The sequence below is a fragment of the Neofelis nebulosa genome, chromosome 11 (genome assembly GCF_028018385.1).
Source record: "Neofelis nebulosa isolate mNeoNeb1 chromosome 11, mNeoNeb1.pri, whole genome shotgun sequence".
Taxonomy (NCBI): Eukaryota; Metazoa; Chordata; class Mammalia; order Carnivora; family Felidae; genus Neofelis; species Neofelis nebulosa.
Genome location: NC_080792.1, coordinates 53,812,609 through 53,825,845, shown reverse-complemented (window position 1 = coordinate 53,825,845; position 13,237 = coordinate 53,812,609). Strand labels below are relative to the sequence as shown.

The window sequence follows — 13,237 nt, the reverse complement described above, 5'->3', positions numbered from 1 at the left end:
AGCTTCATCATGAGTCCCCAACAGCCAGGGCGCCTGGGTGGCTCAGTTGGTTAAACGTCCAACTGTTGATTTCAGCTCAGGTCATGATCTCACGATTATGAGATCGAGCCCCACATTGGGCTCTGTGCTGACCATGGAGCCTGCTTGGGATTCTTTCTCTCTCCTCTCTCTCTGCTCCTCCCCCTGCTTGTGCTCTCTCTCTCAAAATAAATAAACAGTTAAAAAGAAGAAGAGTCCCCAGGAGCCACGTTGTTAGCCAGTGATTTGCAGTGTGTGATGTCAGCAAAGATACCTTTGATAGAACAGCATTGTTGCAATGGTCACTCACTTCCTTCTGTCCTTTCAGATGTAATTTTGAAGACACTGCCCAGTACCGGGCTTCAGCGATGAATGTTAAAGGAGAGCTTTCAGCATATGCTTCGGTTGTCGTAAAGAGTGGGTTTGCTGGGCTTGTTTTATTCAAAATGCATTTTTAAAAAATTAACTCTCATTGCTAAAAATAAATCAAGAAGCAGTTCATATGTATTTCTGCTTTCTTTTCTAGGATATAAGGGAGAGTTTGATGAGACCCGCTTCCATGCTGGGGTTTCCACCCTGCCCCTCAGCTGTAAGTTTAAAAATATATTTGCTAAGTGTCATCTCTATTTAAAATCCAGCATAATAAGCCATTCTATAATGCTGAAATAAAAGCATAGGATTATTATAACATATGCTAGTACGTTTATAATAGCACTCTTTTCTTATTTTTTAGATTCTTTGGTTACTATTCTCTTTCTGAATATAATTGCTTTGTTCTGGTTTTATAAAAGCCCAGATATGATGGGCTAAAAATGGCAAATGTTTTTAAGTCTTTCTGTGTTAAACTGAAGAAGATCATTACACAAACCTGGGCAGAGTGATTTAACCACACACACACACACACACACACACACACACACACACACATACACACACGCACACATGCCCACACGCGCACACACACACACACACACACACACACACACGTGCACACACACACATATGTACTGTATCAGGGCATCCAGGTCAGCATCACTCCTGGAGACATCTATGTCTGACTCCCACTGCTACCCCACCTCTACCCAGTCAAGGTTAGGTGTCCTTGGTGAGACCATCAGAGCATCCATCACATTGGATGCTGTTAACTGTTATATGTCTCTTTCTCCCACTGGCCTCTAAGCCACTTAAAGGCAAAGCTGAAACTTTTATCTCTAACCCCAGCACCTGACACAGCGTAGGTGTTTGATAATGAATGAATAAATAAATACATTCATTTATGAAGTACAAATCAAAATACATGATGTCTAAATGTGCTATAATAACAAACTATTAAAAATATTCTGATCTGTGGTTATTTGTGAACTCCAATCATTTTGTCTATATCAGAACTTCTTTTCATAGGAAACAATAAAAGCAAAATCCTTATGGTTGTTCAATAATTCAGTGCTTACAATGGTCAGACTGAAAAAGGTAGTCACGCCTGAACTTATTTTCTGAATGTTAAAATGTAAATGGTAGTTTTGAAAATGCTTGATGAAGATACTTTCTCATGGGTTGATAAAGATACTTTCTCATGGGTCAGTTTTTCACCTGCTCAGTTTGATGTCTATAGATCACCTGTTCCATCAAATTCATGGAATGGCTCCTAATTTTAATATTCCAAGTTTTAATCATTGGTACAAATCCCATGGGTGGCTGGGAGGGGATGATGGGTGGGAGTGAGGGAGGAGCACATCCCCAATCATGTTTTTCTTCTATCATTTCATTTGTATTGAGATAGAATAGTTGGAAATTCTGGAACTATGACTTATCTCCCATTGTCCCTAAGGCTGGTTTATTAATCATTTATTTCATGGTCCTCTAAATGTATCCTGCTCATTCCCACTGCCATATCATCATCCATATTTCTCCTGTTTCTCTCTTCTCCACCAAGCCAGGGTTGAAAAGCCCAGCTCAACCTACCTCTCTAACTTTTTAATCTGACCGGCCCCTGAATTAAGTGCAGTTGTTTCCAACAGAGAAAACAGAGGGATTTTATTCATTTATTCAACTAATATTTATTGAGAATCTGTTATGTGCTAGGTACTGGTGTAGTTGCTTGGAATATGCTGGTAAATATCATAGATAAAGCTCCCTGCCCTTGGTTCTGTTTTAGTAGTTAACATATATTGATCAGTTGTACCAGACAGCATACTAAGATATTTTGTTATATGCAATAATCATGTAATGCTCTCCCAAAGCTTATAAAATAGGTGTCTTTTATCTGTGCTGTGCCTATGAGGAAACATTTTTTGATAGGTTAAATAATGAGAAAACACCACATAGAGTGGTAGAATAGGGATTTGTAAATTGGTCTCTCTATTCTAAGCCATACTCTTATTTTTTTAAAATTTTTTCAAAATATTTATTTATTTTTGAGAGAGAGAGAGAGAGAGAGAGAGAGCAAGTGGGGGAAAGCAGAGCGACAGGGAGACACAGCACAGAATCCAAATCAGGCTCTAGGCTCCCAGCTGTCAGCCTAGACCCCAACATGGGGCTCGAACTCACAAACTGTTGAGATCATGACCTGAGCCAAAGTCAGACGCTTAACTGACTGAGCTACCCAGGTGCCCCCTAAGTCATATTCTAAAACAGGAGTCAGTATTTTCTGTGAAGGACTCCTATAATTATGATTTGTGAACTACCTGTAATTTGTAAATTGTAAATACTTTAGGGTTGTAAATACTTTAGGCTTTGTGGGTCATATATGGTCTTTGTCACAACGACTCAACTCTACCTTTGTAACACAAAGTAGCCATAGACAGTAGGTAAATAATAAATGAGCATGGCTGCCTTCCAATTAAAACCTTACTTATGAACATTGAAATTTGAATTCCCTGTAACTTTTCACACATCACAAAATATTCTTCTTTTGATTTTATCTTGATCATTTAAACAATTGAAATTTATTTTTCTAGTGGTGCAAACAGGAGACTGTCCAGATCTGGTTCACAGATTTGCCAAACCCTGACCTAATCCCAGCTTTCTTTGTAACTGTTATCTCTACTCCTAAGGCAGCTTCGGAGCCAGCCTGGCTCTCCAGACAGTAAGGTCTGATTGAGTTGTTTCACTTTTTGATCTCAGTGGGATACCATCATATACAAGTGGGGCAGATGTAACCTGTGCTTCAGAGGGAAGTTGTTTCACTATTGGAAGTTGTGGTTGCCTGGAAACACACAAATTCAAGGCAATATCATGTCTTGCTTGATAGCACAGGTTCTAACAGCCCTCCAGTGTAAATCTTGGCTCTGCAGGGTGAACATGGGCAGTTACTCGGCCTCCCTATGCTTCTGTTTCCTCATCTATAAGACAGAGAGATGATAATAGCACTTACCTGATTGAGCTATTATGAGGTTTGAGGTAATAGCTATTTAACATTTGGAACACTACTTGGCACAAGTTGAACTCAATACATTTTAGCTTGCATTTTCAAATTAATTCTAAGACGTTTTAGGAAGAGATGAAATCGGAGAGAAATTTTAGAGTTTGAATTTCAATTTCACACATAATACTTCCGAAACCTGGACATTAGCTGTATGTTATTTTTGTGAACTTCTGCATTCTCATCTGAAAGAGACGAAAAAAATGCCATGGGGCTTTTGCAAGGAACAGACGACATGTCAAATGTAAAGTGCCTGGCATGGTAACTGTCCATAGAGTCATTATTTTCCCAAGCCCTTTCTTTTGAGAAAAGAGAAAATAAAACCTGGGAGGGTTTATGATGCAGGAATTTACTTAATCAATGAATAAGTTATTGCTAAGAAAAATATTTTTAAAGTCATATTATTGTGAACTTTTCAGTTTGACATTTCTTATAATATTTTTTTTATACAGATAGTTAAACTGAAGCGACTTGCTGGAAAACTGTATTTTTATGAGTAATTGATATGGCTGTTTGAGCAGTACAGCAATTCAGTTTTAAATGAACTAGGAATCTAAAAAGTACATATATTGTGCTGAGTAGTTAAGTACAAGCTAAATGTGGTATTAATTTATATGCTATGTGAGGTATTAAACCTGATCCTTTAAATTCTATTCATTGCAATAATAAAAACAAACATTTAGCTTATCTGACCAATGAAGCAAGAATTTCCACACCTATAATTTCCATTTCACATAGTAATATGTGGGAATGTGCTTTGTACTTCTTTATAAGACTTAATATTTTGCCCAAATAAATCATTTGATCACTGTTTGTTGTAACTGCTTGTTAAAATGCTTGCGTCTCTCTGATGAGAAAAAACAAGTTAACCAATGTTTGTTTTTGTCGTACCCAGTTGCTGTGACCCCTTATGGTTATGCGTCCAAGTTTGAGATCCACTTTGATGACAAGTTTGACGTGTCTTTTGGGAGAGAGGGCGAGACGATGAGTCTAGGCTGCCGTGTAGTTATCACTCCTGAAATTAAGCATTTCCAGCCAGAGATCCAGTGGTACAGAAATGGTGAGACTCTGTGATGAATTCTCACTTAGATTCTTATTCACAGAATAAGGCTTGGCACCAGAGCATGAGTGTCCATAAGACTGCAGACCTGTTTATCAGAGCTGGCAGAATCTGGACATTAGGAGGCATAACCTATTGGATGTTGAAAAAAAAATCATACATGTATCAAAGTAGCAGAACTTTTATATTTGTGGAGATTATAATTTCTTATCACCAAGTAACGTGGAAAAGATTATGAAAAATGTATTTTTGTAAATTAGTTATATATTCATTTTGTAAGTTAATTTTAGTTGGTAAAATAAAGGGAAGTCCATTGCAGTTCAGTTGAACTATGGAGCATGACTACTGACCCTTGGGCGTGGTGGGCAGCAAGCAGCGTAGTCACCAAGCAGTTGGCCTGAACTTCAGTTGTGCAGACAGGCATCTAGGGCATTATGGAGCATCTGGGTCCAGACTGAAGCCAGTAATGGCAACAGCAGTATTAACAGTGAACATGGCCCTAGAGAAGAGGAGGGACTCCATGTGGGGGCAGCATGGGAACCTACAGTGGGAGATTGCCAGGCTGCCCTTCCTTCCCCAGAGCTCGCTTCTATGGGATCTGCACAAATACTAATTTACTAGGCTAGCATCAGGACAGGAACTATCAGCAACTAGGCAGTGAACTTTGTCAGTAAAATTACAAAATAAAAGCATGTATTTAGACATCGCACTTAAGCATACAAAACAGTTGTTGGAGATCTTCAGTTTAGAATCTCTGGTTTTGAAAACCATTATAACACTGCATGGCAAATATTCAGAGGCTTAGAAATATAAATTAAATTTAAAGATTGTCACATTCAATGAAAAAGAACACTATTTTCATATGAAACTTTGGATGAAGCAATTATTAACAAGGAAGATAATTTTAAAATTAATTTTCCTTGTAATTGAAGATGCAGTGATAGAATGCATAAGTAGACATTTGATTTATGTACAAATCATTTTCCGTCTCTTGTATAACCTCTACAAGTTACAGCACATGTTAGAGAAACTATTAAGATGTAATTATGTAAATTTACATTTAAAATTAAATTCAGACTAATGTGAAAGTGATTTATATGAAGAATAAAATATTTTTTCAAAGTTTATTTCTTTATTTTGAGAGAAAGAGAGAGTGCAAGCAGGGAAGAGGCAGAGAGACAGGGAGAGAGAATCCCAACCAAGCTCTGTGCTGTTAATGCAGAGCCAACACGGGGCTCGATCTCACGAACCATGAGAACGTGACCTGAGCTGAGATCAAGAGTTGGACACTTAACCGACTGAGCCACCCAGACACCCCAAGAATAAAATTCTTTTAGAAATTTTGTTCCTTAAGAATCAATAGTTCTAGAGTACTAAAATTTATATTTTGAAATAATTTATCAGAAAGTTAACCCAATGTTAACTTTATAAGAATATAGCTATATATAACTATGTAATATCTGAATAGCTGCAATAATAGTTGCATCAGCAGAAAGATCCTTCTCAAAATTAAAACTTATCAGCTCATTTGTGATCTTGCATTTGCCAAGAGTGACTGATGTTGCTTTCAAGTATATTGATTTAAAATAACGCTGCCTGGGTGGCTCTGTCGGTTAAGCATCTGACTTCGACTCAGGTCATGATCTCACTGTTTGTGGGTTCGAGCCCTGCATTGGGCTCTGTGCTGACAGCTCAGAGTCTGGAGACTGCTTTGGATTCTGTGTCTCCCTCTCTCTCTGCCCCTCCTCCATTCGTGGTCTGTCTCTCTCTATTTCTCTCTCTCTTTCTCTCAAAAATAAAATAAACATTTATAAAATATTTAAAAACAAATAGATAAATAAAATAAAGTTGCTAAAAGTATATATCTGATGACCTAATAACTGAATTTGTAGAAAAGCAAGCCAGAAATATCTTATTATCAATCAAGATATTACATTGATAAATATTTTTGTGTATAAAATTATGGCATAAAAATATTATTTTTTGTATTTTGGGTTACCCCAATTATATTTTATATGCAGTAAAGTTGTTTTAGAGAAAAAAAACCTTATATTTTAGTACCTCTAACTGTATTTTTTTCTCTGCTTTTTTTTATTTTAGAGAGAGAGCATGTGAGTAGGGAGCAGGGAAGAGGGAGAGAGAGAGAAAGAGAGAGAGAGAGAGGGAGAGAGAGAATTTCAAGCAGGCTCCATGTTCAGTGTGGACCCCAACATGGGGCTTGATCTCATGACCCTGGGATCATGACCTGAGCTGAAATCAAGAGTTGGACACTCAACCAACTAAGCTACCCAGGTCCCTGTTTTCTCTGCGTTTTAGACAGGGGGATTGTAATTTCATTTTGCACTGGACCATGCAGATTATGTATCTGGCCCTGGTCCCCTCACTTCTGATCTAGTATTTTCACCAATATTAGCATGGCAGAATGGCCCAAAGCCCTAGAGACTTCTACTAATTGTCAGATCTCTTTCAATATAGAAGAGGCAGAGAGAGAGAGAGAGAGAGAGAGAGAGAGAGAGAAGGTGGAAGAGAATGAAGGCGAGAAAAAGAAGGGAGCAATGGAGGAAAAAAAATCACTTAATTTTCTTTTAAAAAAATTTCTAGGAGCACCTGTTTCTCCATCAAAATGGGTACAAACACACTGGAGTGGAGATAGAGCAACGCTGACGTTTTCTCATCTCAACAAAGAAGATGAAGGCCTCTACACGATCCGTGTGCGAATGGGAGAATATTATGAACAATATAGTGCTTATGTCTTTGTTCGCGGTAAGACCTAGCAAAAAGCAGAACACCCAAGCATGTTTAAAACACTGAGACCAAATCAATCTATCCAAACATGTTTTTTTGTAATGAAGAAAGAGCCATTTGAAAATTCTTCCAGTATGCATGGCATAAGATTATTAACTTCCAGTGAAATTAGACCTAGTCGAAAAAGGTTAACCCTCAGGCACCAACCCCAAGGTAACTTGTTCCCAGACTGTGTTAATATCTCTGATGTCATTACTTTCTTCAGCTTCAGTGAGCTACCAGTACAGGTCTCTATAGGTGTTCCATTGGAGATAATCCATCCTAATGATCTAAAAAGCCGTTTCAGTTTATGGGAGCTGCAACAAAAGAGGGATGTGCTACTTGGGGACTTACTCTTTAATATCTATTTCAGAGAGCAAATTTATCATTTCACTCCAGCCCCCTTCTTTATACTTTCAGCTTTAATGAACTAGGAAACAAGTTGCTACAATTTAATCTTTAACAAAATTTTTTTAATGTTTATTTATTTTTGAGACAATGAGAGACAGAGCATGAGTGGGGGAAGGGCAGAGAGAGAGGGGGAGACACAGAGTCCGAAGCAGGCTCCAGGCTCTGAGCTGTCAGCACAGAGCCTGACATGGGGCTTGAACCCACAAAGATCAGGAGATCATGACCTGAGCCAAAGACGCCAAAGACTGAGCCACCCAGGCGCCCCTACAATTTAATCTTGAAGGCACACTAGAATTGTGATTTTAGGAGTCTTTAATTCTTCAGCTGTGTTTTAAATGGATTGGCTATATACAAGTGGGAATGTGATTTGTATGGGATCCCAGTGCATTTGGAAGACCATTGACAGTTCCAGGTTACAGGAGCAGTGTTCTGTGTTCTCTTCTGTGATGGTTAGTCAGGTATGGCCACAAGAGGAGACACAGGAGAGGATCCAGAAAACAAAGTTTATTGCACCCATAGATCCTAGAGACAGGAGGTACTGCACACCACACAGGGCCACATGGGGGAAAATCAGCATTGGTTGGCCAGGAAGAAGAAGGCGTAGGAAGGAGGGGAGAGCTTAGGCCATGGCTTTTATTGGAGTTTCTGTGGGAAAGGCAAGGCAAGGCAGGGCAGGATAAACAGTTTAGGATTGGCTAGTTTGAATAATTTGGGTAGACTCTAAACTATAGGCGTGGTCCTCACTGGCCTGCTACCAGGCCCTGGGATGATTAAGGCAGGGGAATATTGCTTCCTGGGGTGCACAGACCAGATAGAGAATGTGTGGCTCTGGATGGGTCAGTTTGCATATTAAAGGCATGCTCTGGCTGAGCCCATTCTATCCAAGAATTGGCTAGCCCTGGGAGGGGCAGCATTTCCCCAGTCAGAAAGGGTTTTAAGGTGTCAAAACATCATAATATACAGAAAATTAAAATATAAACAATACAGGAGACTTACTATGTTTTTTAAAAAATCTCTCATGCACTAAATAGAATCATAAACTCACAGGAATTTTGATCAAGATGGAACTTTAGAGGTCAGGTGTCCTTAAGTGGGATCCACAGACTCCCAAAGGGTCTATGATTAGAATTGTATTTTGGGGTGTCTGGGTGGCTCAGTTGGTTAAGCATCCTGCTTCAGCTCAGGTCATGATCTCACGGCTCATTAGTTTGAGCCCCACATCAGGCTTTGTGCTGACAGCTCAGAGCCTGGAGCGTGGCTTCAGAGTCTGTGGCTCCTTCTCACTCTGCCCCTCCCCTGCTCGTGCTCTCTCTCTGTCTCTCAAAAATAAATAAACATAAAATTTTTTTTAAGAATTATATTTCAATATATTTAGTTTCTTTGGTAATCTCATGTCTTTTATTTTATGCATTTGAAAGCAATATTCTGAAAAGAGGCTTCTAGACTTTCTTTGCCAGTCTGCCAAAGGAGTCTATGGCACAAAAAAGTTTGGATTCCCATTCTGGTCCACCCCTTTAATTTTAAGATGCAGAAACTGAGGTTCATAAAAACAAAGTGATTTACCAGTAGACTCACAGTTAGTTAAAAGCAGCAGTGGACATAGGATACAGGTCTTTGGAAGCCTAACCCAGGATTTCAATTAGGGTATAGGCTAAGCTGCTGAAATGATACGAAAAGGTTAATTTCTCTTGTATGTCTGTCAACTCAGAAGTAGAGGTATGGTTCAGAGTCCCAGGTCCTGTCTCCATTGGTGTTCCACTGCCCCCGTGGTGTTATCCCATGTTCCCACCCCAGACTATGGGAAGGGAAAGGAAGTGGAGGGGGAGATGCAGAGTTGCACACATCCCTTCTGCATGGTAAACACTTAGCCATAGGCACACATTTCACTGTGAGGGAAGCTAGGCATCATGTATCCACTTGGGCAGCCATGTTTCTTGCTAAAGCTGGGGCATCTAGGAAACACAAAGAATGGATAATGGGGATGGTTAACAGCCTATACACACCAGTAAACAGTAACGATTGTTGAATTCTGCCATGGGATCAACAACCGATAAAGATACAGGAATATCTACATCACCTGAAAATGTGTCAGACTTTCTCCTACACAAAAGTGTTATAGGAAAAGTCCATTATCACTGAGGGAAGACAGATGCTAGCCTCTGGATCAAATAGAATATTCAAAACCAAAGTGACTTTAGCTCTTCTCAGGTAATGCAAACCTATCAAATTCAGAAGTGCACAGATATCTCTGCCTTCTTATCAAATATTTTAGTAATTCATAAGAGTTACAGAAGTGTAGCTCATTGTAAAAAAAAAAAAAGGATTTATTCAGTCAACAGGAGTGTTTTGCCTGAGTTGAGTGGTCCGACATGTCTCAGCCTCCTCTCCTATTAACTCCAGTTATGAAAGGTTGGCTGGAGTTCAGGAGAAATTGGCAATGTGGACCCCACCTCCAGGAACTCCACCTCTCATCTTAATCTCACTTAAAAGGCTATTAACTGATTATTTTCATTCCCCTTGCTCTCCTCCTAAAAACATCCCTGATTCACTATGTGAGCTATGCCTGAAGACACTGCTGAGGACACCCACTGTCAGAGGATCCTGTTTCATAAACAGTCACTGCCGTCTCTTTCCTGTATAATCCTGGACTTTTACTAAACTCAGATAAACTCCACTCAGATGTGGGTATTGCATCAGAGTTCCTTTCGCAAATGTCTTCAGTCTGGGAACAAACATTTGATTAAAAGGAATGTTTTCCTTTATCTTCCAAAATGGTAGTGCCCAGCAGAGGAGTGGGTAAAGTTTTTTATTCTTTTGTGGATGCATCGAGAAGGTGACAGAAGGGACTCTTTGTTCCCCTTTGGAGTGGCTCATGTTTCTGAGTAATATTGTACAAGAGATCTCTTAAGAACAGACTTTCTGACTCGGTTCACCTTAGACTTTTCTGATAGCAATTCCTGACATCTCCATACTTATTTTCCTTTAGAACATTTTGGGTAGGCAAAGGCCATAAAGCAAAGGTCACGGGTCCTTTTGAGAGCCCTTACTAACATAATGTTCTTTGTGCTGATGACGAAAACACACATCGTCATGTTGGTAAGCAAATTATAAGGTTGAAGCTTGCTCTACTTGAGCCAAAGATGTAGCCACTATAAATGTGGTAGGAAATGTATGCACTAAGTCTTGGATTGCCAGACTGTGATGGAGCTTATCTGAGAGGGTTAATGAGATCCTTCTGTGTCTCCACAGATGCTGATGCAGAGATTGAAGGAGCCCCAGCTGCTCCCTTAGACGTGATGTGCTTGGATGCCAACAAAGATTATATCATCATCTCTTGGAAACAGCCAGCTGTGGATGGAGGCAGTCCTATTCTGGGATATTTTATTGATAAGTTAGTACTTAGTCTATTTTCTTTTCTGGTCTCCTCTCCCTCTTTCTCTGTCTCTCTGTCTCCCTCTCTTTCTCTCTCTCTCACAAATACACACACACACACACACACACACACAAACACACACCTATCTATTGACCTAAATCCCAAAGACAATTTTTGAATCTGACTACTAATGCAAATCACTAATTTGGCAAGAATGCTATGAATTTATACACATTCTGGAGACCACTTTGGAAATAGCTGGTGTCCATTATATTTAATGTCCATATTCCTAATTTGTTAGTAATTTTAAAATATTAAGTAATTTAAACAACAGTGCTTTAGGAATACTAACAAAATCCTATTTACATTACAGGATGTGGTTTCAAATTAGACAAAGAAATAACAAATATCAATAGTATTAAATCATATTCTTTCTATAACTTTTTGTTGTTCACATTCTCTAAAACTTAGAACTTCTGATATTGATAGCAATTGGGTCTTACACATTAATTATACAGTGAGTTTGGTCAATATAGACAACAAATTTAGATTATCAACCTAAATATATTATTATCTGACTTAGTTTCTATTCAAATAGTTGTTCCAATTTTCTTTCCAATTTTCAGTAGTAGAATCTAATTGTAGAAACCACTAGGGACAGATAATCTGTGCCACTGTGGTACAATAGGTTTGTACTAAGGTGTATTAAACCTAATATTTATAGTAATAAGTAAATATATGCTTATTGGGGCACCTGGGTGGCTCAGTTGGTTGAGTAGCTGACTTTGGCTCAGGTCATGATCTTGCAGTTCATGGGTTCAAGCCCCGCATCGAGCTCTGTGCTGACAGCTCAGAGCCTGGAGCCTGCTTCAGATTCTGTCTGCCTTTCTCTTTGCCCCTCCTCCACTCATGTTCTGTCTCTCTCTCAAGAATAAATAAACATTAAAAATTCAGTATAAAATATATATATATATGCCTATTGGGCTCAATACCATGCAGAGAAATATTTATAATAAATAATACACTATTTAACCCATACTAAATTCTTCCACATTGTTTTGTCATTTAGTGATGATAATGAACTGTCAAGTTTTAGGTAGATTCTTTTTCATTTTTACAGACTGCCTTATTGTCTTTGGCAGATTTCCAAGGGATTTGCAAACTTCATCAGTGAAAGACCAGCAACAATTAGTAGCACATTTTGCTTTGTCATCATGAAAATAACCATATTGTGGCTTGTATTTATTAAAATTGGTTACATCCATGGCACTGTTCTAAACACATCACATATATTAACCATTAACCCATAACCACCATTTGAAAGGTAGACACTCTTATTACAAGTAGGAAACAGTAGCTGGCCCAAAGCCACATACTCATGAGAAAACACTAAGTTGCCTAAAGTCACACTAGAATTCAAATATCAGCCTGGCCATATGTTGATGTCCTTTCTGCTCCAACATGCTGTAGGCATCTCCAGAGCAGCTACTTCCCACCTTTCTTTCTGCCCACATGAGGGTTGGGAAACACACTCTACTATCACTGGGTCACCATGACAGCATCTGCATAGGGAGAGAGAGAGAATCTCTGGAGACAGAGGCAGTTTGAAGAATTGTCCTAGGCCTCTTGGCTCCCTCCCAAACCCTACCCATAGCAGCTCCGGAATTTCTGCAAAGGCAAGATTTAAGGGTGAAAGGCAGGGATTTAAGCCATATTTGACAGCACTTTACATAAGGGTGAGGAAAATGTCTATTGTCTATATCAAAAACTGGAAGGGTGAGGCTGAGGAAGTGAAGAGAAACTTCCCACCCTGACCAACTTTGCACTGCCATTAGAACTCCCTCCCCCATCAGAATTATTTGGGAATTAGATGTTTTAATGTTTTTATTTATTTTTGAGACAGAGAGAGACAGAGCATGAGCAGGGGAGGGGCAGAGAGAGAGGGAGACACAGAATCTGAAACAGCCTCCAGGCTCTGAGCTGTCAGCACAGAGCCCGACGTGGGGCTCGAACTCACAGACCGTGAAGTCATGACCTGGCTGAAGTCGGACACTCAACCGACTGAGCCACCCAGGCGCCCCGAGAATTAGATGTTTTAGACATAGACCATATTGGGGAAGTGACATAAACTAAAAGTTCTGTGTTCTCATAAAAGCTGATGAGTTACTTA

General features: G+C 39.3%; 1 protein-coding gene across 3 annotated transcripts in view; it reads left to right on the top strand.

Annotated features, from left to right (window-relative positions):
• The window catches only part of MYOM1 (myomesin 1), a 153,038-nt gene that overhangs the window by 58,644 nt on the left and 81,157 nt on the right, over positions 1-13,237 (top strand). For all 3 annotated transcript variants that reach the window (XM_058692583.1, XM_058692582.1, XM_058692584.1), the window contains 5 exons: positions 347-435; positions 545-607; positions 4,335-4,499; positions 7,101-7,262; positions 10,944-11,085. In XM_058692583.1, the coding sequence (XP_058548566.1) occupies positions 347-435; positions 545-607; positions 4,335-4,499; positions 7,101-7,262; positions 10,944-11,085 (621 nt within the window). The remainder of the gene's footprint in view (positions 1-346; positions 436-544; positions 608-4,334; positions 4,500-7,100; positions 7,263-10,943; positions 11,086-13,237) is intronic.